Source organism: Cryptomeria japonica, chromosome 3 (assembly GCF_030272615.1).
Source record: "Cryptomeria japonica chromosome 3, Sugi_1.0, whole genome shotgun sequence".
Lineage (NCBI taxonomy): Eukaryota > Viridiplantae > Streptophyta > Pinopsida > Cupressales > Cupressaceae > Cryptomeria > Cryptomeria japonica.
Genome location: NC_081407.1, coordinates 914,038,059 through 914,060,655, shown reverse-complemented (window position 1 = coordinate 914,060,655; position 22,597 = coordinate 914,038,059). Strand labels below are relative to the sequence as shown.

General features: G+C 37.2%; 1 protein-coding gene across 3 annotated transcripts in view; it reads left to right on the top strand.

Moving 5' to 3' along the window:
* The window catches only part of LOC131073146 (GPI ethanolamine phosphate transferase 2), a 142,779-nt gene that overhangs the window by 12,662 nt on the left and 107,520 nt on the right, over nt 1-22,597 (top strand). For 2 of the 3 annotated variants that reach the window (XM_058009627.2, XM_058009571.2), the window contains exons 3-7: nt 15,473-15,517; nt 15,663-15,830; nt 15,955-16,039; nt 16,168-16,274; nt 19,592-19,672. In XM_058009627.2, the coding sequence (XP_057865610.2) occupies nt 15,473-15,517; nt 15,663-15,830; nt 15,955-16,039; nt 16,168-16,274; nt 19,592-19,672 (486 nt within the window). Of the gene's footprint in view, nt 1-15,472; nt 15,528-15,662; nt 15,831-15,954; nt 16,040-16,167; nt 16,275-19,591; nt 19,673-22,597 lie in introns of all 3 variants that reach the window. The other variant, XM_058009697.2, reaches the window with a different exon arrangement.

Below are 22,597 nucleotides of genomic sequence, written 5' to 3'. Positions count from 1 at the left end.
TTGGAAACCAGGTTCTGTGGCTACGCCGATGGACCGTTTTGTAACCGTTTTTCAGTTTTGAAACTGTCTGTGTTTCACGACGGAGGTAATGTTTAAAAGACCCAATGGGCTTTTGTAAAGGGTTGGTTGTTGGATCATTTGGATAAACAAAAAGAAATATAAAAGTCTGTTTTCTGGTTTCGATCGCTGAAGTACTGTTCTGTATTGTTTTGCTGAGAGTTTCATTACAGTTTTGTAACTAGAGTTTCCTTGTTGTTCGTTCTTTATTTTGAATCCACATTGTAAATATGGTTCTGTCTTGAAACTCCACCGTGGAATCCACGCAGCCATTGGAGTACTTCAGGAAGAGCCAAAAATGTACAGTATGAGTAGAATAGCAGTAGGAGGAAACCAGGAAATGGCAACGCCATTTCTGCATATTGAGCCTAGGCGAGCTTGGAAGTAGTCCGACTAGGTTTCAGTAATGTAATGAAGATAACTTGTAGGGGAAGGAATCTACTGAGAACTGGAAGAAGTTCCAGAAGGCTACAAGCCTGAAACCGTGACATTGTGAATCCAATAGAGAAAAATTTGCTAAACCAAACAAGATGGGTGGTGTTGCAATGAGGGAATATGTGGGTGTGTGCTGCATCCCTGCAAGGTTTTGGTGAGCAAGCTTACCTGGTGAGCTTGAGAAAAGTGAGATAAGCAAACAAATGGTAGGGAAGCCCTGATAAGTTTGGTGAGGTAGACGTGAACCCGGGAAGGGATAGAAACAAACCATTAAAGAAGCCTAATTGATGGTAAACTAGGTAGCCTCCCTATCACTCATCAAGCTAGAACTATCAGCCATTGTAAACTATACTTGCACCTACATGTTTAAAATAAACAAATATCAGTGAAATCAAAAAATGCAATAGCTCAACTAGGTTACTATTACTTGTCAAAGAATTAAGGAAAGAATACTATAACCCTAGGCTACTTGTCAAAAAATTGAATAAGAAATTTTGAATTAATGATAAATCATTTTTAACAAGCTAGAAAAGAGCTTACAAAAACTCAAAAAATTACATTGAATGATGAGTCTTCTTGATACATGCATTTTCATTTTTGCAGCACCTATCTAATACTCCTTGAGGTGAAGGAATAGTGCCTTTCCAATGCTTGAACACTAGCAACCCTAAGCAACAAGGAGAAAATGAGTTTTCCGTGAGTGAGGGATGGGAGAATAAGCTTATGATTGTGTTTGTGTCTTTTTAGTGACATAAAAGTCAAGTTTTAGATCTACATATGGTTAAAAAGTTTTTATTTTTGAAATTGTCTTTTTTAGAAAAAATTCGTTTAAACAAAAGGGTGTTGGGTTTGCTTTGGGTTCTCTTAGAATTGTACATTTGGCTTGGGGTGCACCTTGGTTGTACTTGGGCTAGACCTAGATTGGAATCCAAACCTAGATTGGTTTAGGTACAACAGGGTACTATTGTGTTGTAAACACACATGCCCCATCGCAATTGGGGACCCCCACTTTTTCGCTTGCTAGCATTTGGTTTGCTTTGTTTTAGCTTGGCAGTAATTTAGTCTTCTGCCTTTGTTTGTGAGAAGGGGACTTCGTTTTGTCTTGTCAGTTTGGGAAAAGGTGTGTTGAGTGGCCCTTGAAATAGGCTAGAAAGCAAAATTTGTCCTTAGGGTGTGATCCAGTCAGGAACTCAAGTTTTGAGTCCAAAACCCATGAACAAATGTCGTGATTGAGAATTGTCAAAATTGCAAGAAAAGTTGCAAAATGTTGTCATAGTTGTCAAAAAATGCAAAAATGTTGCAAAATGTCGCCAGGACAAGTTGTCACGGAATTGAGATTTTGGAAATGTCAAATGTGAAAAAATGAGGAAAATTCAATCCCAAGACAAGGAAAATTCCTTGTCAAGGAAATCCAACCTTGATAGGAAGGGAAAATAGTATATGGAAATTTTGTAAAAATCCTTCGACAAAAATGCAAAATTCAAGTGCAATCCATGTTGAAATGTGGAATTCAAGGTTGAGATGTTAAAATCCTCATTTGAGTTGGGAATTTCAAAATCGAAGTTCAAATTCCATTGGTGAGTGTGGAAATTTACAAAGTTTGTTTCAATTCCTTGTTTGAAGTGTGGAATTCTAAACTCAAAAACTCAATCCTAAGTCTAAACAAGGAATTTCAAGGTTAAGATGCAAAATCAAGGACTAAGTATGGATTCACTATCAAAATGAATTTTTCCTTTGGTTAATCTATGGAATTCATTGGTGAATTTCGCACAAAGTCATTTGTCCTTGATAATGCCTCTCTAGCGCTTAACATTCCATGATCAACAATAGCTAGCGCTAGGAATTCCATGCACAACTTGTTTTAGCGCTCCATAATCCAGGACTCCTTGTCTCTAGCACCTAGCTATCTTTCATTCATCCTCTTTAGCACCTAGGTGTCTTGGATTAGTTCTTGTAGGATTGCTTTGGTTGAAATTATTCCTTAGTTTGGTTGAAGGTGTGTTCAAGGGAATTCTTGTTTACATGTTGATAGTGTCCTTCAATCCGGAACTATAGGTCCCATGGGACCTATAGTCTTGAGTTACACCTCCTTAGCGCTCAAACTTGTCCATGCAACCAAAAGAAATACTCTGACCCCTTCACTTTTGTCCTTGACCAACCTCAAAGATTCAACCACATGGAGGAGTCAAGATGTTCAAGTTCAAGGAAGTGGATACAAATAGGGCCTTCACATTGTTATGATTTTAGACTAGATTCTCTAAAACCTAGTCCCTTTTGTCTTTTATTTTCCAAGTTAGTTAAGTATTCCACGTTCTTGCAAAATGTTAGTCCCTTTGTGTTACCAGCAAATTACATCAATACACTGAGTCTATCCAACATTAAAGTCGATTGTTCGCATTGTCAACCTTGGGATTGCCTTATTTGATCACATCGTTTAGCAATTGAGGTTTCTGTAAGAACCCAACTTGGCTCTCCTCTGCTGACTGTTTCTTTTGAATGCAATAGATTTGAATTTGTTTTGGTTTTTGAATGTTTATAGATTTTTTTGTGTTTTTTTTTGGTAATAATGAGCAATGAAACAATACTGGAATAAACTCCTATGCTTAAAATAATACTGGAACAATAATATTACTGCTGGAATTAATTTACGAAACTATCAAGGGAATGTTTGTTCTGTTTTATGGCCAATATGCTTGGAAAACAAATTCATTACAATGTAAGATAAAAACCTAATTTTTGCTGTCCCAGTAGTTGAAAAAATCTGCCAACTGCAAATTTTAATTTTTTTGAAAAAATTACTGTTCACGCGGTACTGTAGCAATCCGTACGGCGGCACTGTTCACGCGGCACTGTAGCGGTCCGTACGGCGGTACTGTAGCGTTTGCTGTAGCGCGGGTACTGTAGCAGCAATTGTATTTGAAATGATTGCTTCAATTCTGATTTTTAATGGCTGCCAAATGAAACTGTAGGTCTGCAATTAATATATATTCGAAAATCTGCATACCCTAGATGTCTTCCCTTCTTTTTAAAGCCCAAATAGAACTCCAGAATGAAGCTCTCCTGAAATGCCAAATTTAGTGGATATTTCACCACCTCAAATGGTTGCAACACTGAAGAATTGTCGCTCTCCAATGGCTGACTGAATCAGAAACCCTTGGCTTCTTCTCCCAAGTTCATAACAAACAAATATCAATTCTCTGGATGGATGATATAAAATGAGCTCTTAAGTCCCTTCTTATTCTTTCTTATGAGAGCTCGAACACTTTCTTGGCCAATGTGGGATTAAAGACATATTCACACATTATAATATTAAAGTGACTTTATTATTATAAAGTTACTTTATAACTTTATAATAACATTAAAATATTTAAATAAATCACTTAAGTCACTTTTAATTAAATTAATTAAATATAAAGTCACCTTTTTTAATTTTATTTTATTTAATGACTTAATAAGAAATTAATTTAATCAATTTCTCCTTATTTCTCCACTTAGCCTTCGGAGAATGTAAAGGCTAAGAACTCCAATGAGATGCTAAAAAGGTGGGGACATTACAGTTTCCTTGTTCAAGAGGGGATATAATACTTAGTATTTTATTCTGTGTTTGAGGTGTCATAAAAAACACAGCAACAAGTATCTTGCAGTACTTAATAACCCAATTATCGATAACACGAAAGCTATCAACAAGATTCACCAGTTATGCACATTTAACGAGATCATCAATGTGGTTTGGCATAAATGTAATTACTGAAATAAACTTTTGACCTATCTTTTTGGTTCTTGGAGTTTGAGCACAAGACCTGAAAGATTCTTCTCTCACAAATTACTTTTCTATGAATAAAGTTTGCAATTGAAACAAATTAAATTAAATTTTGAATGCTTCCTAATTGGCTGAAAATAGAGACCAATAGATCCCATACACAAAAATGGATTAAAGAAAAACTTTTAACACCGAATCACAGTGCAAGATTTTAGAAAGATGAGTCCGTAGAAGCACACAAAGTTTCTTACGAAGAGGAAAGGCAGTGGTGATATAAAGCTTAAGACTACTCTTCACTTTAATCCACTGAATGAAATCTTACACAAACATACATAATAAACTCAAATCAAGACTTGAATGGCAATCTCTGTAACATAAGCTCAAATGCAATTATCATTAAGAATATCTTGTGCCTTAGGCACTTATTTACATGTTACAATGATTATGCCTTTGGGGATTTGAAAATATTAACTAGTTATCCCCAAAAAACAAAGTTTTTAAATCAACCCCTGAATGCTACCAAAAAAAAAACATAAAAGAAAGGAATTTTAGAGCGAATTGATACCTAAATAATAATAAAAAAAAGTAACTGAAGCAAGCCTAGGCCTACAAGTAGGCCTCATCCATTGTCTGGAAGTAGAACACAAAAAATAACCACTGCCAAATAGAACTATCACTAAAAAATAGCAATTTGTACATGAGCATCCCTTTATATTTTGAAAATGTTTTTCAAATTGCAACCTTGATGGATGCTTTGATGAACTATGAAAACCTAAAAGTGCCAATTTTTGAACTTATTTGACAAAGTCAGAAATCCTCGTTTGAAAACCTTGACTCCAAACCTGGTTAAACTGGCAACAAGAGACACAGATAGGCAAAAGTTTAGGCATGGGCATATTGTACCAGATCTTAGGTTTTCACCTCCATCTTGGCATATGAAAAACTAAGCTAAGAGGCTGAAAGAAACTCATGGGCAGCAATCCTCAGGGAATCAACACATCCACATGTAAGAGTAAAAAACGCTAAATGATTATAAAACATGCTTCATATCAGTAACACCTGTCATGCCCCCGATCATGTCATAATGGACATAATAATAATATTCACTACCACATCAGAAATAAATAAATAAATTGAGAAAATTGTCTTATTTAAGACTTCACAATTTTCTGCGATTCTAAGACTGAGCCCACCCTATCAAATAAACTAACCCTGCATCGATGCATAAGATGATTAACACAGTGACCAGTATACAACCTCGGTCAAAGACTTTATTAAGGAGAGACTTTATCAACGTGTCAGTTAAGGAGCAATGCCTTAATGATTAATGTTCATTAAGGCAGCGATTTGTTGTAACGATTAAAGAGCAGCAAAGTCAATAAGAAGAAGTAATCTCATTATTCATCAAGAAGTGATCTTATTCTTTATAAAGCTGTGATTTTAATCTTAATTAAGGAGCAACCCCTATAGTGATTGGACAGCAATTCTATCTTAGAAGGAGCAATGATTAATATTAAGGAAACAAGGGCAATCAATTACTAACATGTGATTGAGTTAATAAACAAAGGGCACCGATTGAAGGGGCATGTCTGTTGCCTAAAGAGCAGCACAACCAAGAGACATTTCTCCTCATAGAAACATTAAGATATTAAATGGAGAAGACCACAATGGGGAGAGGGGTTCAAGGGGGAAAACAATAAAAGAAAGTATCAGAAAGAGAATCGGTGATCAGGTGAATTAATCTTAGAAAGACAGATCGGGATCAAGCATCTCAGCACACACTTCGATTAAATCTGAGGTTCAATCCATTTAACAAAAGTAGTAACTCTTGTGGTATGCAGAATGATGTAATTCTATGTATAACTACTCACATATGAATGATATGTATGCAACCTAATGATATCATATTATTATATAATCTCTTATAGATAGAATATAGCCAATAATGTGGATTCCTCATATATTTGTTTAAATGTTGCAAACAACCATGATAGGGATAGTGAGGGAATCCAAGGAGGAGGAACTGTTATGAGGTCCTCTTCTAAGCACACCACCTTATGGTGCATGACTGATAATTCCATGAGGCGAAGGGGGTGCAAGGTGTGCCCCGCCCTTGGCCTTAGAAGGGAAGGATACTCTGGGCATCCTATTGTAGTTTCCCCTCAAACCTCTACCATGGTTGACTGTTGGGTTAATGAATCCCAATCATAGGGAGGAGAATAAGGATGGAAAGAAGAGGAAGAACTGCTATAGGATTCCTCACTAGGTACACCCCCTCATATAAATGGAGAAAGGCCACATGAAGCCAAAAGGAATGGTATATCTGCCTTTAGGCCTAGGATAGAGGATTGCTTTGGGAACCCTATGATGCCTCCTTATTGTTGACGTGTATTTTGTACACAATCATACACAGCATAAAATACCCAAGGGTACCTTATCCTCTCTTGAATAAAGTCTCTGATTGCTGAAGATGTCGCAAAAAAGGATCAATCAGGGTGACTCCAATGTTCTTTTATGTAGGGTCTCTACGTGTGGATAAGCACCAGTGGTCGTTGTGATTGCTGTTTCATCAAGGGGACTTACGAATCCGAATTGCAGGAACAGGATTTCCTAATACTAATGAATTCCAAAAAGATCAAAAGGATAGGGTTTGCAAGAGATAAACTCTAATCTAATCCTAAGAATGACTCAATATAGGCTAGACTTGGCAAGATTCTACCAACTTCAGTATTGCCAAGGGATTACAACTTTACTGAAACTGATGCGATCTTCTAAGGTGAATAATGATTTTCAAATCATCAAGAATCATAGGCACTACCATGAAGGTACATATCAATGACTCAATAATGAATGAAGGTTTATGCAATCCAAATATTTCCAGTCGACCACACAAGGCGTCCTTACAATCAGTAAGAAGCTAGTGGTTTGGAGTATGAATCTCACCAAAGATCAAGCCCAATACTTAGTCCTTCAAATTTAAATACTACTTTGACTGAGAATGATTCAAGAAAATAAACAACCATGAAGATAACCACAAGAATTGCAATAAAACACCATAACTTCAATATTTTATTGATCTCAAAGCCATCATAAACAACAATTGTTTGAAATTCCTTCCTCAAAGCTCAATCTTGCTACAAAATAACTTGCTTCTCCAAAAAACTCTAAACTCTAACTATTTCTTATTGCTCTCTCTTAATTCTATTTCTATCTATCTCTATGTCAAAATGAAAATGAATGAGGGTATAAATAGCATCCTCAATTACAATGAACGGTCCAGATCAAAGAAGATCAATGGCCAAGATTATGACACCTAAACCCTAATTAGGGTTTATTACAAATAGCCCCCTTTTATTGAACAATATTAAATGCATAGCCAAATATTAAATTTGGCACAAAAACCTAGGAGACATAGACCAATGATAATTAAGATGCCACATCATCTATAACAACCTTTCTTCTAGAATCTTATTCCCTTTCCAATGCTCCTTTTTAGCATATGCAATGAATCTAGACACGATTCCTTCGATCTCAGCAATTGGAATCTCGGGAAGATTCCTCATTCGTTCCTCCAAGTGGATGACCTGATCGAAAGCCTTGAGAAGAGCAGTGTCCCATTCAGGTTCAAGTTCTTTGATTTTCTCAATCAAGAGCATGGTAGCAAACATCTGATCCCGTTGCTCATCTGTAATAATATTCTCATCTTTGCAAAAGATGACCTTGACTCTTTCCTCTAATTTTTGCAAATCCACGTCTGTCTCAACTTCAATCCTCCTGCCAAGAATAGTACATAATACTTCAAACACTTTGTCCTGGATCGGATGGATAATCTTTTCAACTTGATTGCATTTGTTACTGATGTCCTCAAAAAGAACTTCCTTCATCTGAAGTAAAGTTGACCATTGGAGTAAACTATGAGGTCCTCCATCCATTATCTTTTCTTGTGCTAGGACCTTCCTTGATGTTTGTCTGATTACTTGCAGGACAGGAATGATAACATCCTTAGTATGAGCAAAAGCAGCTACAGTTATCATTAGGTTGTGGATGATCTCAAGAACCTGAATAGCTCGGTGAATGGTCTGCATCATTCTTGTTGCAAATTCAATAGCAACTGTATGGGATTTGTCAATCCAAGAGCTCATAAGCTGGACCAAACTCCTGACTCTCTCTGCCTCTCCAACTGATTCAAAGGGAAGTGCCTGCGCGGGAGATACTGCTGGATCCTGACGCCTCAAAGGCTGATTGAGATGGCTAAAGTAGCCTCTCCAAGCACTGACCTCTCGCTCAAGCTTTCTATTCTTTTCCATTTCTTCTCTAAGCTTGTCCTTAAGTGCCTCAAATGAATCAGTGGCATCATCCAACGTCTGCTCGGCTGTGAGTGGACCCAGCTCAAATGTCTCTACATCATACTCCTCTGCAAGGATTTCATCTTCATACTTGTCCACTGCTGGTGTAGCTATCTGCAATTTCCTAGATCCTGTCTCATCTCTGATCATCTTGGACATCTTAGTGGCTTTCCTCTTTTCTGTCACTTCCTGAGAATTTCCAACAAGGCTCTCTAAATCAATCACATTATCTTCGTCCTCGATCACAATCACCCTTGTTAGTCTCTCCTTCAACCAATCTGGAATGGCAGATCTTGTTTCTCTAACTTGTATCTCCTTAAGCAATATTTCTTCTTCTCTGAGAGGAGATGTCACTTCATCATCGTTCTTGTCTTCATGTAGCTCATTGACTTGGAGAGATTGGTTTGATGAACGTTGAGGTGCCTGTCCTTCTTCATGTTTATCGTTCTGTACCATTGATTCCATAGATTCCTCCATTTCAAGTGTCCTCTTCTCTTGTCGAGAAGATGTGCCGGATGAACGATCTCGGTTGGCCTCTGGCTTCTTTTTGGAGGATTCCCTTTTCTCAGGTCTCTCCTTTCTCTTTGAGCCTCTAGGATGGGGATTACCCTCACTTACGCTTCGAAGGTTGCCCTCACTTGTGTTTCTGGGATTAGGATTACCTTCACTTACACTTGCTCCTCCTTCGCCTGGCCTTTCCTCCAAAGTAAAAGTCATAGATATGCCCTGCTCTCTCAACTTTTGATGTTGCACATCAACCCATCTGCGAGTACAAGACAAAACTGGACCCATCAAGGCATCTAGATCCAGAATTTCAGGTTCGTTCCAATCTAGCCTCACTGCTTTGCTTTCTCGGTCATAAGATGATTGGAGATGTCTGCCACTGTCCTGAGCTTGGTTGGCCACTCTGTAAATTTTGCATTTCCTGATGAAGTCTAAAGGCAATCTGGAATGCATCTTTCTTTTCACTTCAAGATCATCTGAGAGATTCATCATAAAGTCCTCTATCTGAAACTCATGCTTGTATTTTCTTCCGACTGTCTCTTCTATATATCCATAAGGATCAAAACTCTCTCTCAAGGCAAAGAATGAAAATGAATATAAAGCTAACTCCTTTTCTGCATCATCCATGGCTAGAGCATTAGGACATACCTCAACTGAATTTCCTAGTATGATAGGCACAGGAACTCCATTTCCATGCCTGTGTCTGAATGCCTTTGCATAAGCTGCCAACTGTCTAGTTACCTCAAGTAACACTATTCTGTCTGTCGGATATCTTGGCAACATGTAGGGAGGTGAAGGACATCCATGAACTCTAATATATGTAAACTTCTGAAATTGGATGAACCAAGCACCGTACCTCTTTACAAGCTCTTGTGCATCTTGAGATAGCCGATTGTGAATCCCGCCTTGCAATGTCCTGGTGATGTTCATCGTGAAGGTATCATTGACTAACTTGTAGTCACTTCCTGGAGGATGATGCAAATGAACATAGGAATCACAAACTCTGACTTCCCCGGGCCCTCTCCCGATCACTCCTCTGTGAGGTAATCCTGCATACTCAAAACTCCTTATCAAGGCATATATGATGTATGAACTCATGTGGAAGGACTTGGTAGCCTTCAGTCTTCTTAACTGCACGTCCAAGCAATGGCTAATCATTCTAGCCCAGTGAATTGTTCCTTTTCCCTGAACTATCACCTGGATGAAGTAGAACATCCACTTCTCAAAATAGAAGGCTTGAGGAGCCCCTGTGACTCGGTTGAGTAATGTTATCAAATCTCTGTACTCCTCCTGGAAGTCTATCCTATGTGGTGTGTTCGGAATCTTGCTCAGGCGAGGACGACTCTTGAGTAACCAATTCTTGTTGATGATGCTCAAGCAAGTGTCTGGATCATCTTTGTACATGGACCTGGCTCCTTCTAAGCCTTTATAGATCATATCTTTATGTTCTGGCAGGTGAAGAGCTTCACTGATAGCCTCCTCTGAAAGATAAGCCAAAGTGTTTCCTTCCTTGGACACGATCGATCTGGACTGTGGACCATAATGGCGAGCACACTCAATCATCAACTCGTGGCACTGGATTGCTGGAGGGAAGCCGGCCGCCTTGATAATGCCACTTTCAATTATTCTCCTTGCGACAGGTGATGGCTTGCCAATGTAAGGGACCTCTCGAAACTTCTTCACACTGAAGTTTCCCAGGTTGGTATCTCCAATGTTGCTCCACTTAGACACGATCTTGGTCTCCAATTCTTCATTCTTTTGATCTTCCTTCATGAGGGCTGGACGACTGGTAGATGCTCCTGCCTTTGGGGTCGCCATCGTGACACCTACACAGCATTTCATAATGAGTAATGGATTTTGCAATATGAAATATAGATTAAAATTTAAATTTAGGAAACTTCATGATAAATCCTTGAATTATCATTTCCTAAATATAACGATGCAATTTTGGAATTCAAGATTCAAAATTCAAAATTCAAAATTGAGGCTAGGACGATTCAAAATTCAAAATTTGGACAATGGAGATCTTGCCATACCTTCCTTGAGAACTAACTCTAAAAAGATGCAAAATTAGGAAATTCGCCTAGGCAAATGAAGATTGGAGTCTTCAACGTGAGCTTCTCCTAGCAAATGCGCCTCCTTTATCAACTTCACCACCTTGGGGTCTTCAACGCCTTAAGGGAAAACTCGCTCCAACTCTAACCACAAACAAAGTTCGCACTCCACCTTGGATGGAAATTTCGCTCCTTTTATTGCTCTTCCAAATTCGCATGCAACAATGATTGAATGATGGTTTAAAATGCTTGAAAGTACCCCTCTTATATAGGCGCTCACCTCCTTAATTGCACATAGGCCGACTTTGGAAATAAGGCAAATAATAAATAAAATTTAAATAAAATGGAGGCCGACTTTTATAAAAATATGGAAATATAACCCCAAGCGCTCTCCCTTTTATTTAATTTAATAATTAATTAATTCAAATGCCTTTGTAATTAATAGTTTCGATTTTTTAAAAGGCCAAATTAATTATTAAATGCCTTATGTGCTATTTTTAAATGCCAACTTAATTAAATATTTCAAAATTTTTATCGAATTTTAGCATTTAATGTACTTCAAAATTTATTGGCGCCAAAACATGAGAGATATAAGGGATACTAACCACATCGCTCTGGTCCCTGGGAGAGGGACAGGAGCGCCTTAGCCAACTTGGATTGATTTTCACGTTCAAAGTCACTTCCATTACGTCCAAACTGGGATCTTCATTTGTAACTTGGAGTTTGATCTATTCAATTTTTGAAATGAATGCCTCTTAGACCATTTTCGCCCTGGTCCCTTGGTGAGGGACAGGGGCGATTTTTTCTTTTACTCCATGGTCCTTGTCTTTTGAATCGCCAAATCAACTTGCGAGGTAGGCAATGATCATCCTTGTTTGTTCTACGCATGCCAATCTTGTCCTTTGCAAAGCAAACTTGATTTTTGGAGATTTTCGCCCTGGTCCCTGACTGGGGGACAGGAGCGAACTTTACATTTTAGTCAAAATTTGCCGAGCCTTGGGGTCAATTCCTTGTTTATCATCATCGAAAGGCGTTCCTCACTTTGCACAATTCTTGCCTTGGCGTGATTCTGGAGGGAGATGTTTGATTTCATAGAAATCGCTCTGGTCCTTGACTGAAGGACAGGAGCGCCATTTTGTTCTTTGTGCAAACCCTTGATCATATCAACTTCAAATTGTCTTCAAAGCGAAAAACGTTGTTTCTTATTCCTTCTTAAGTCTTGCAAACGATAGTAGTACTCCAAAATTAGGCACACTTGAAGAGTTTGCTCTGGTCCCTTGGAGAGGGACAGGAGCGCCTTGGGCAATTTGAGCAAGTTTTGTGGTCCTTTGCAACTTCGTTCCTCTTAGAGACATCCCAAACATCATTTTGACTTTGTATCTTGGCTTGGACTCGACCAAATTCGGAAGGGAATGCTAGATAATGCATATTTCGCCCTGGTCCCTTGGAGAGGGACAGGAGCGAACTTTCATTTGTAAGCTCATTTGTGTTTTGCCAACCTTCAAGATTATCTTCAACGGATTGGTTGGGTCGCCTTTCCTTCATCTCAAACTTGAAATTCGCTTTTCCTTGGTCCAAAACTTGTCCTTTGAGAAAATCGCTCTGGTCCCTTGGAGAGGGACAGGAGCTATCTTTAAAATTCGCCCTGGTCCCTGGGAGAGGGACAGGAGCGAACTTGTGTCTTGGGTCAATTTTCTCCTTTTGGTCCATCCAAGTTATATTCAATGGAAAAAACGTACTTTACTTGATCTCTTCCAAGTCACGAAATGATTTAATCTTGCAAGAATAAGGCAAACTTGGAGTTCAAGCTCCGGTCCTTCAGTGAGGGACAAGAGCGATTTTTGTCCTTAAGCATATTTCCTTGTTTGCAAATTACTTCAAATTATATTCAATGGATGAAACATGTCCTCCTTGATCTCCTCGAATCAACAAATTGTCTTGGCCCTGCAAGGACAGTGCAACTTTGAGAAACAAGCTCCGGTCCTTCAGTGAGGGACAAGAGCGATTTTTGCCCTTGAGGTCAAAACTCAACTTTTCATTGCAAACGACTAAGTCTGGGAGCTCCACCATGTTGATTTCATCCCTTATTGCGTCCTTGACACTTCAATTTGATCAAGTAAGGCCCAAAAATGCCCTAAGTAAGCTATTTCGCCCTGGTCCCTGGGAGAGGGACAGGAGCGATTTGGCCTTAAACCTTAAAAATTTGCCATTTTGAGTCTCAAAAAAATCTTCAAAACCTTCAATTTATGCTCGATTGCATCTCCTGGCGACCCTGCACAAGACAAATGAAACAAGTCAATAACCAAGATGCATAAAATACCAATTTCGCCCTGGTCCTTGACTGAAGGACAAGAGCGATTTTGCCTTTATGGGCCAAAATATCAAGAATTTAGGCTTTCAGTCACTTCACCAGGCATAATTAGATCATCTCCAAGGCCAGGGGTCAATTATCAAGCTTTCCAAAATTTGGTCCAAATTCACCCGGACAAGATTGCACAATTCCATCATTAACACTTAGGCAAAATTTGAACTTTTCTTTCAAAATTCCGACTCGACCTAGACAGACACACCTGACATCCTGACAGACTCATCCCATTTCAAAATTGCAATCCATGCGAGAATGCTCAATAAACTTTCAAAATTTGACTGGACTTTGGCTTGAAAATATCAAAAAGGAAACCCTAAGGCTTAGCCCTAGTCTAGACGACTCACTCACTTACTCAAAACCCTAAAAGCAGAGAGAGAAACAGGCAAAACCGAGCAAAAAAGAGGGGGTCCCCATTTCAATGGGGCGATGTGTGAAATGGTCACAACACTTATCCTAACCCTTTTATGGTTGGACTCCATTAATGAATTAAGTATATCATATGATTAAGATAATGTTCCTAACCCTAGTAGGAAATATCTATTTTATGGATTATGCTTTCAATAATTATCTAACAATTTGTAGAACCAAATTTTGCAAGCCTCATCCACTTATGATGAAAAATTTGGACAAAACAATTAGGGTGAATATAGAAACCCCCTACACTCAGTAAAAACAGATCAAAGACCAGCAGGAAGGATTGATAGCACAAATCAAACAATTTAGGGAAATAGTTAATCTAAGACTTGCACATATGATTGGGTTGATTATAGAAGCTAAGAAGTTAGATAAATGAATTTAGATACTGACTACAATAGGGGATTGAAAAACTATCTTGATTTTGTAATTTTGACATTTTGGCATGACAAAACCCAAGATGTCTTGAGGACAAGACATTGGTTCAAATGGGGCATGATGTTAGTAGGATAGAACCATAGCACTCCCATTAAAGGGCCGTCTAATGGAGCCTGATGTTGGAAGAAGCCTCAACAACAAAAGCAGACAAAGAATATTGTAAGCTGAATGTGGTACATCTAGCTGACCTAGCTGTGAAGAAACATATTATTTGGAATGTCTTGGAATCTGTTCTTGAGGGAAAACTTGTGAGATTTCTGCTAGTTGTGAAGAAACAACACTCCTAGTGGACGATTTAGGGGGCACCGTGCCTCATTACATCATGCATTTTGCAACATCTCACCTTTCCATTTTTGGCATGGCAAACCACATCAACCAAGCAACAATCTACCAAAAAATTGAGCAACCAAACGACATTGAGACAAGGTTTTAAATTTTTTCAAAAATGTGCCTTTAAATATTTTTTTTTTCTGTAAAAGGGTTGTTTGCCTTGTGGTTTCACTTGGGTATGCTCCGGTTCACCCATGGCACTTCCAGAGCACTTTAGATATGCCTCAGGTATGTGTATAGTATATTGGGCTGCACTTGTAGTGCTTGGGATGTACACTAAGCAAACCCGGGTACTAGGCCCTGGACTCAGCCTCAAACTTATTCAGTTCAGGTATGGGGAGCATCCTGGAAGAACCTGGGAGTATAGACTTTGACTGATCCATTTTTGCACCAATTGGTCAAACTTTGTGATTATCACAAAAACTGAAAGCAGACATAAAGGGATTCTGTATTCTCATTATTAATTTGTTTGATTTTATTTTGAAGGTTTACAAGTACTTGTTCATACTGATAGGACTTAAAAGCCAGTATTGTAAATGCTATTATGGTTATTTCACTGTAGCTGGTTCTTGTTGATTACTTATATAATTGGGAGGAACAAAAATGAAATTTGGAGCCTTATAATCCCTTTACAGTTTGGTATATGTTGTGGTACAATAATTCTTAAAATTTCTTAGCTATTTTTTGTTGTTACTGCTTTTCTTTCAAATTTAACTGTGAAGTACATATGCAAAAGTAGTTTATAAGTGTAAGTGATCTTTTGCAGGAAAAATCAGGAATTCCTGTGCAATTTGATCGGATAATATTGATGGTATTTGTCGGTAATTTTTTGGGATGATATGATTCCCATCTTGAATTCAGAATTTCCATAATGCAAGTTACTTTTTTTGCTTTAGAATTTGATTTTGTTTTTATTAAAGAAAATATGTTTGCCTTTTGATGGCTTTGTGATACAGGTAATTGATGGTCTGCCAGCAGAGTTTGTTCTAGGCAAGGGAAGGATTCCCCCAACTGAGATAATGATAAGAGCTATGCCTCATACCCAATCACTTTTATCCAATGGAAAGGCATTTGGGTATCATGCAAAAGCAGCACCTCCAACAGTTACCATGCCTCGCCTAAAGGTAAAACACCTTGTAATATCAACTCTTGCTCTGAATGGTTAACATGAAAGAGTTCTTGATCTTTTCCTTTATCGAGTGTCTTGTTTTTATTTATGATGCTAATACTTTGTAAATGCTACGTAAGGCAATGACTTCGGGAGCAATTGCCGGTTTCCTTGATGTTGCTTACAACTTCAATACTCAAGCACTTCTAGATGACAACATTCTTGGTATGTTTTAGTGATTGTCCTTGGAATCTTTGTGAGTGTTGTTTATCAAAACAAGTGAGGATATTCAATCTTACCAGATATATATGAGATATCCTGGTTGTATGTTACTTTTTGTTTGTCATTTTTAGGTCAATTAGCAAGAGCAGGCTGGCAGATGGTGATGCATGGAGACGAGACATGGCTTAAATTATTCCCTGGCCTGTTCATACGTCAAGATGGCGTTAGCAGCTTCTATGTAATGCCATTGACTTGGTTTGACATCTTCTTTCTATGATTGATTTGAGGATGCAAGGTTGATGGTTCTTTTAAATTGTATATCCAATTTAAATGTTACTTCAGTTATTATATTATGAAGAAGACAATTGGAGAAACACTTTTCTTAACAGGAAGATTGCTGTTTTGTCAAATAGTGAACCAATTTTCAGATGGTTCAATAATTTGTTTTATGTTTTCAATGGAAGGCTGATCAAAACCTGTTTGCACTAATCTTTAGAATTACAAATATGGAGCTGCAGTGAACTTGAAAGCTGCAATTATATTTTTCATAGTTGAAAAACTCGGACTCAGCAATGACTTGGCAAGCCCAATTTTTTTCAAAAACTCGGGACTCGCAAAAACTCGGGGAAAAACTCGGCAACTTTATCGAACATTTGAAAACATATAGAATCATAAATATATATGTTATAATTAAATATATTAATTAAAAATAAGTATATTTACATTTTAAAAATGTTATAATATATAAATATACAACTTTTTAATTTGTAATTTTTAATTTGTAATCATATTATATAATTGTTAATATATAATTTAATAAATCATAATCGTTAAACAAATTCCACATAGTTATAATAGTAATATATTGCAAACTTTTAATCATAAAAAATTATATTTAATAAATTTATCCTACCAATTGTTTAAACAAATTCATCCTAATTATAAAAATTAAAATACATTGTGAGTCTACGGTCTACCTTTGAGCTCTTTTCTAATTCGCAATTCAAATTCATCATTTTATTCATGAAATAATTTATTCACACTATATAGACATGGGCTTCCGTCGAGCCATTTTCCACCTGGTATCTCTGCAGTATTTCTGTGTCAAAAAAATGTCTCCCGTCGCAGCGTAAATCGCTAAAAAAGGCATATAAATTTTAGGGTTTAGAAATGCAATTGTAAAATCACCTCCGTCGCAACTGGGAAAGGGTCCAAAATGAGTAATGCAATTTAGGTTTTGCGAGTTAATGTTTTTGTTTTGTTTTTACTGCCGATTTTTCACCCAAAACCCTGCGATTTTTAGCAACTTTTTGCTGTTATACTCGCTGCGATTAGGGCAAAACTCGTCCGTGAGTTTTGCAGCGAGTGACTCATGGCCGAAGATGGCTCGCGAGTACTCGCGAGTCTGCTAAAAAATCGCAGAGTTTTTCAACCATGATATTTTTAATGTGGATATGTCCTCATCCATCGGTTGTCCCCTACAGCCAGCTCCTCATGCTATTTTTCCTAATCAAACATTTCTACCAAACTTTTGGGGTGCTTCTAAGCTCTGTCTTTTCATGTTCCCCTGATTTTCTATCCTTTGAAAGGGTCCCGGGAGGACATAGAAATTTTTTCACTCTAAATAAAATTTTTTACACCCACAAGTAATATTCAATTGGCAAAAAATACTTTTCTTTATAATGAAAATATTTTTTTTCCAATCTGTAAGAAGATCGTGTTTCCAACATAAATTGTATTTTGTATTTCTGTTTATGTTATGGCTTGTGGCTTCTCAAACATTTTATTCCTAGTGTGCAAATTAAATGCTTACAAACTTAATCTCAGAGCTGCACTGAGTGTCTATCACAAAAATATAGTGCTTATATTTAAGAACTATATAATATTATATGGCATATAGATTTCAAAATCAGGGTTCTTAAACTGCAGATTTCTGAAATTTTAAACAAACTACTACCTTTTTGACAGAGGGGACTGCAAGTACCATCGAGGGTGCTTGCTAATATTATTCAGGAAGGGTGTAAAGATTGAATTTTTCTTTGGTCTGTATAAAAACTATGAAATTCCCTTGAAGATATAAACATATCTGCCATTGCAGATCCATAAGATTAATACAGATTCAACTACCTTAGAGCAAATTAGAGTTGTCGAACCCTGGTTCATGGATATAAACCTTGCCAAAACCTTGTGATTAAACCTTGCCAAAATAGAATCTTTATCTGCATGCAAAGGTGTTTGTAAACATTCTAAAAAGATGTTGATGATGAACTTGAAATAGTGGATTCAATCAGTCAATGCTTCAAGCTTAAATCTAGAATGGAATAAACATCTAGATTCAGTATTTTATTCATTGCAGGGTTGGTTCTAAACTTGTTTTGTAGGCAAGGTTTATATATTCCTGTCCCAGGACTGAAATGTCATTTTTAAATAGCTTCTTAATTTCCCTATGCTTTTGCTTAGTTTTAGTTATATCAATTCCAAATAACTCTTGTTCTTATGGATATATTATCTGTAGATAATTGCAAATGAAGTGAATTAGAGCGTGGAAACTTAAGTGAAAGGGTTAAAATGGCCTAAGGATTGTCTTCATTGTGGTATTAAATGGTAGTAGGTAAGGGAATTTCATTTGAATTCCTTAGATTTGCCTCCACTTTTTTAGCCAAGTATACTACAAGTACACAGAGAGTTTGTGTTTTCTTAGACCAACAGGGTCATCTTGACTTTTTGAAATTGCCTGAAACAATGCATTTCTGCAAACAAATAATTTTGAAATGTCGTGGATCATGCAACATCTAACATGTGTATGTTTACTTGGTTTTCTGGTGAATGAGTCAATTGTTTTATTTTATTTGTAAATTGAGAACATATTATGTTATCATAGGGTAAATGGACTTGGAAGCACTCATGTACTTGCAAACATTCTTATGGAACAAATTTAAATTGATAGCAGAGTTCTTTTTCTGTTAATTTGACATAAATGCTGTATGCTATGCAATTGCTGAATGTTATACTTATGATTAATAGTGTAAGATGCTAAGTCAGTAAGGTAGGTTGTTAAGATACTAGTGCTCAGGAAAGTAGCTTAGATTTTCACTATAAAGAAAGTTTAAAGAAGATTCATCAGAGGCAGATCCAGAATCTCTTAGCCATCAAATTTGCTGTGAACAAATCACTCTCAAAGAAAAAGTTATTGTTGTTGAGCAAGCATGCTCATGGAGAAAATGCAGGTAGTGAAAATTAATTAGATTGTGTAGGATCCTGGAGGATAAGTACTGTATGGATTGGAGGTAAGACTAGAGTGAGTAATTTATCTAGCTTGTGCATGTTGCATAGATTTTTTGTTTTGGGGAAGCTAATAAGAATTGTCAGAATAATCATCTGTAACAAATTTGAGGTTTAATAAGTTATTTTCTTTTCATTTGTGAAGTATGTTACCATAAATGGGTCTTTTTGTCCTTAAGATTTCCACATTGTGGTTACTTATTCTACTTGCATACTTAATGGAGTTTGAAATTGCAAGTTTATTTGTTGAAATTGTATCCTTTTCTTGAACAGGTCAAGGATACCATTGAAGTGGACAGAAATGTATCTCGACATATTGAGGATGAATTGACTGCGACAGATTGGGACCTCTTGGTAATTCAGTCTAAGACTTTGAATTTGTACGTAATATAAAAAATATCAAGGATTTGATAGTTTCTTCTGTTTAGTCACTCAGAAATAAATAAATTAATGATTTTTTTTTTGTGCTCGGATATCGAATTTTGCAAGCTCTTTGCCTTATCCCTTATAAATAACTTGTGTTAGAAGAATGTAAAATACTACTCACAAATTGTATTACAAGATGTAAATTTATACATGTAATTTGTAAATAATGACAAACTTGGCACTCACAGGTTCCATGAAACACTCACAAATAACAAGTAGTATCCTAAATATACTAACAAACAATAACAAACCCAAAACAAACTAGCTACGGGAAAACAATGATGGAATATTCCAACATTGTACCATGGATATAGCTTAGTACCTGCTTTGTTGTTTTCCATTGACACATCATTGGTTCTTGCATGAATCATGAAAGATAATTAACAATAAAATCAATATTTGGTATAGTTTAGGTTAAGTAACTCAAAACTCCAATCAACTGTCGAAAGATAGTTGCATTTACCTAAGAAGATGGATTCCTTCTTCAATACCCTAGCAGAGAATTTTCCACCTACTTGAAAGAAAATTGAATTCTTTGTCAATTAATTGTAGCTTAATGGAGTTCTAGAACAATGTAGCTGCATCATCATGAAAATGGTACATAGTGTCTTGAAGGATTCTCATTTGGGACATGCATATTGGGCCAAAACTATTACAACGGTTTACCTTTTGAATTGTGCACCCACCAAAGCACTTGATGGCATCACACTAGAGGAAGCACAAACAAGAGTTAGCCCATCTGTCTCTCATCTTCATGTATTTGGTTGCACAATATACATGCACATTACTAAGCAAAATAGAAAAGAAGCTTGATGAGAAATCCATGAAATGTATTCTGTTAGACAGATTTATCTCTGCTTTTTGTCATTGATGTTAAAAATAGATGCAGAAGTCCAAACAAGTTTCGTTGATGTCAAACAGAGATGCAGAAGTTATGAATGTGAAGATAAAATATGCAGCCTAGTATTGAAACTTGGAGTCCTAGTGTGGTATTAAAACTTGGAGTCCTAGTGTGGTATATAATAGACAGCAGAACAAGCATACATAATACAAAACGCAGACAGCAGACCAAATTTAAAGGATAAAAATACATCATGATCGATATATCGGGTTGCACATAATTGACATATCGGGTTGAGATTTTATCCTTGGAAATACGTTGAGATATCAAAAGCAAAACTCCGATATACGTATCCTGTGAAACTCATCACTAGCAGAGTAAGACAACACTTATGTTCATTGTGAAGGTTGTTTTTGAAGAATCGAGATCTGATTGTCGGAGGTGATCTGAGTGAGTGGCAATACTCATATATTTTACCTATCGGGCTGAGTATGTCGGGCAGTGTTTGTATTTGAGCGTAATTGAAGAGCATCATTCCTAAGAATGTCGCTGGCATTTGTTTCAAAGTCATCTTTGATCTTTGCTGCCCGTTCAGATTGTAGGAGGGTGAATACAAGCTTCCCCCACTAAGTACACCACCTCATCAGGGATGGATGGTGGAATGTCACATGAGGCCAAGAGGCATGGTATATACACTCTTGGGCTTAGTGTGAGGATTGCTTGAGGCACCTTATCATGTCTTCTTATCCAAGCCCTGTTATGGTTGAACCCCAATAATGAATTATAGATATTATATGTTTTATTTCAATTAAGATGGTAATGAATATATGTTCTTTAACCCTAGTAGAAATGATTGATTTTATGAATTTATTTTTCAATTATTGTCTAATATGATTGTAGGATCTCAATCAAGATCTATCTTGCTTGAACATTTTTTTTGGTAAAGTTATGTCTCTAATTAAATTACATTTGTTGTTTTTATGGAACTTGAGATTCTAGGGCAAAATTTAGGGCAATCCCAAATAGGGGACATTACATTCTTCTTCTCCTTGGGTTTGGTCTAAATCAGAGATATTTTTTTTCTCAGCAAATTGCTACCCAGGGGTAGCTACCTTTCTATTAATTCCAAGAAAAAAGATACATTTAGCCACAAAGGGAGAACAACAGGATCTTGATAGCATCAATGACCACCCGAGCTCTCTGAATTTGTGCAGGGGGAAACAAATACCCATTCTCAGACATCATATATTCATATGTCTCTTAGTTGTTCCTGTCTAACCCCTCCCTCAGACACATAATGGTATTCCCATTTTTCAGAATCTCTTCTACTTAAATGCAGCTGTATTCAACTCTGCCAGTGCCACCAACGCTTGCTCCCTAAACTGCTCTTCTACCATGTGCTTGATGGCCCTCTCAGTGTCTTCATGATTCCCCGTAGTTCTGGCTATGGTGTAAATGAAGTGCTCCAGTAGAGATGCGTTGTGAGCGTGTTGTCCTTGCAGAAACCTTTCACCCATAATGTCTTTCACCACTCCTTCGGCAACATCCCCATCCAATACAAACAGTTGCTTCAGCTGTTCTCCAATTGTCTGATCGCATCAGTACTCAACTCCCATGACAGAGACCCTTTCTCCCCCCATTGCTTCTCTTCTCCAATATCTTCTGTTCTATCTCTAGTTTGATTTTTATAAGCCAAAGTCTAAAACATTCTAGCTAATCCTCTGGCTTTTCCTATAGAGGATTTGCCTTATCGTTCTTGCCAGATTTGGTCATTTCCTATTTCAGAGTCAGTACTCCCATCTTATCTTACAAGAAAGCTTCCAATCCTTGCCATTCCCGAGAAACATCTGCAATGATTGCTGCTTTGGATCAATCTATGGCATGATTTGCTAAAAACATCTGCTGCGAAATTGGCCTCCCTGTACACGTGTTTAATTGCATACTCTCCATAATCTTTCAGAATCTCTCTGATTGCCTCGACCCACTTCTGCGATTTCTAGCTAGGAGCTTTC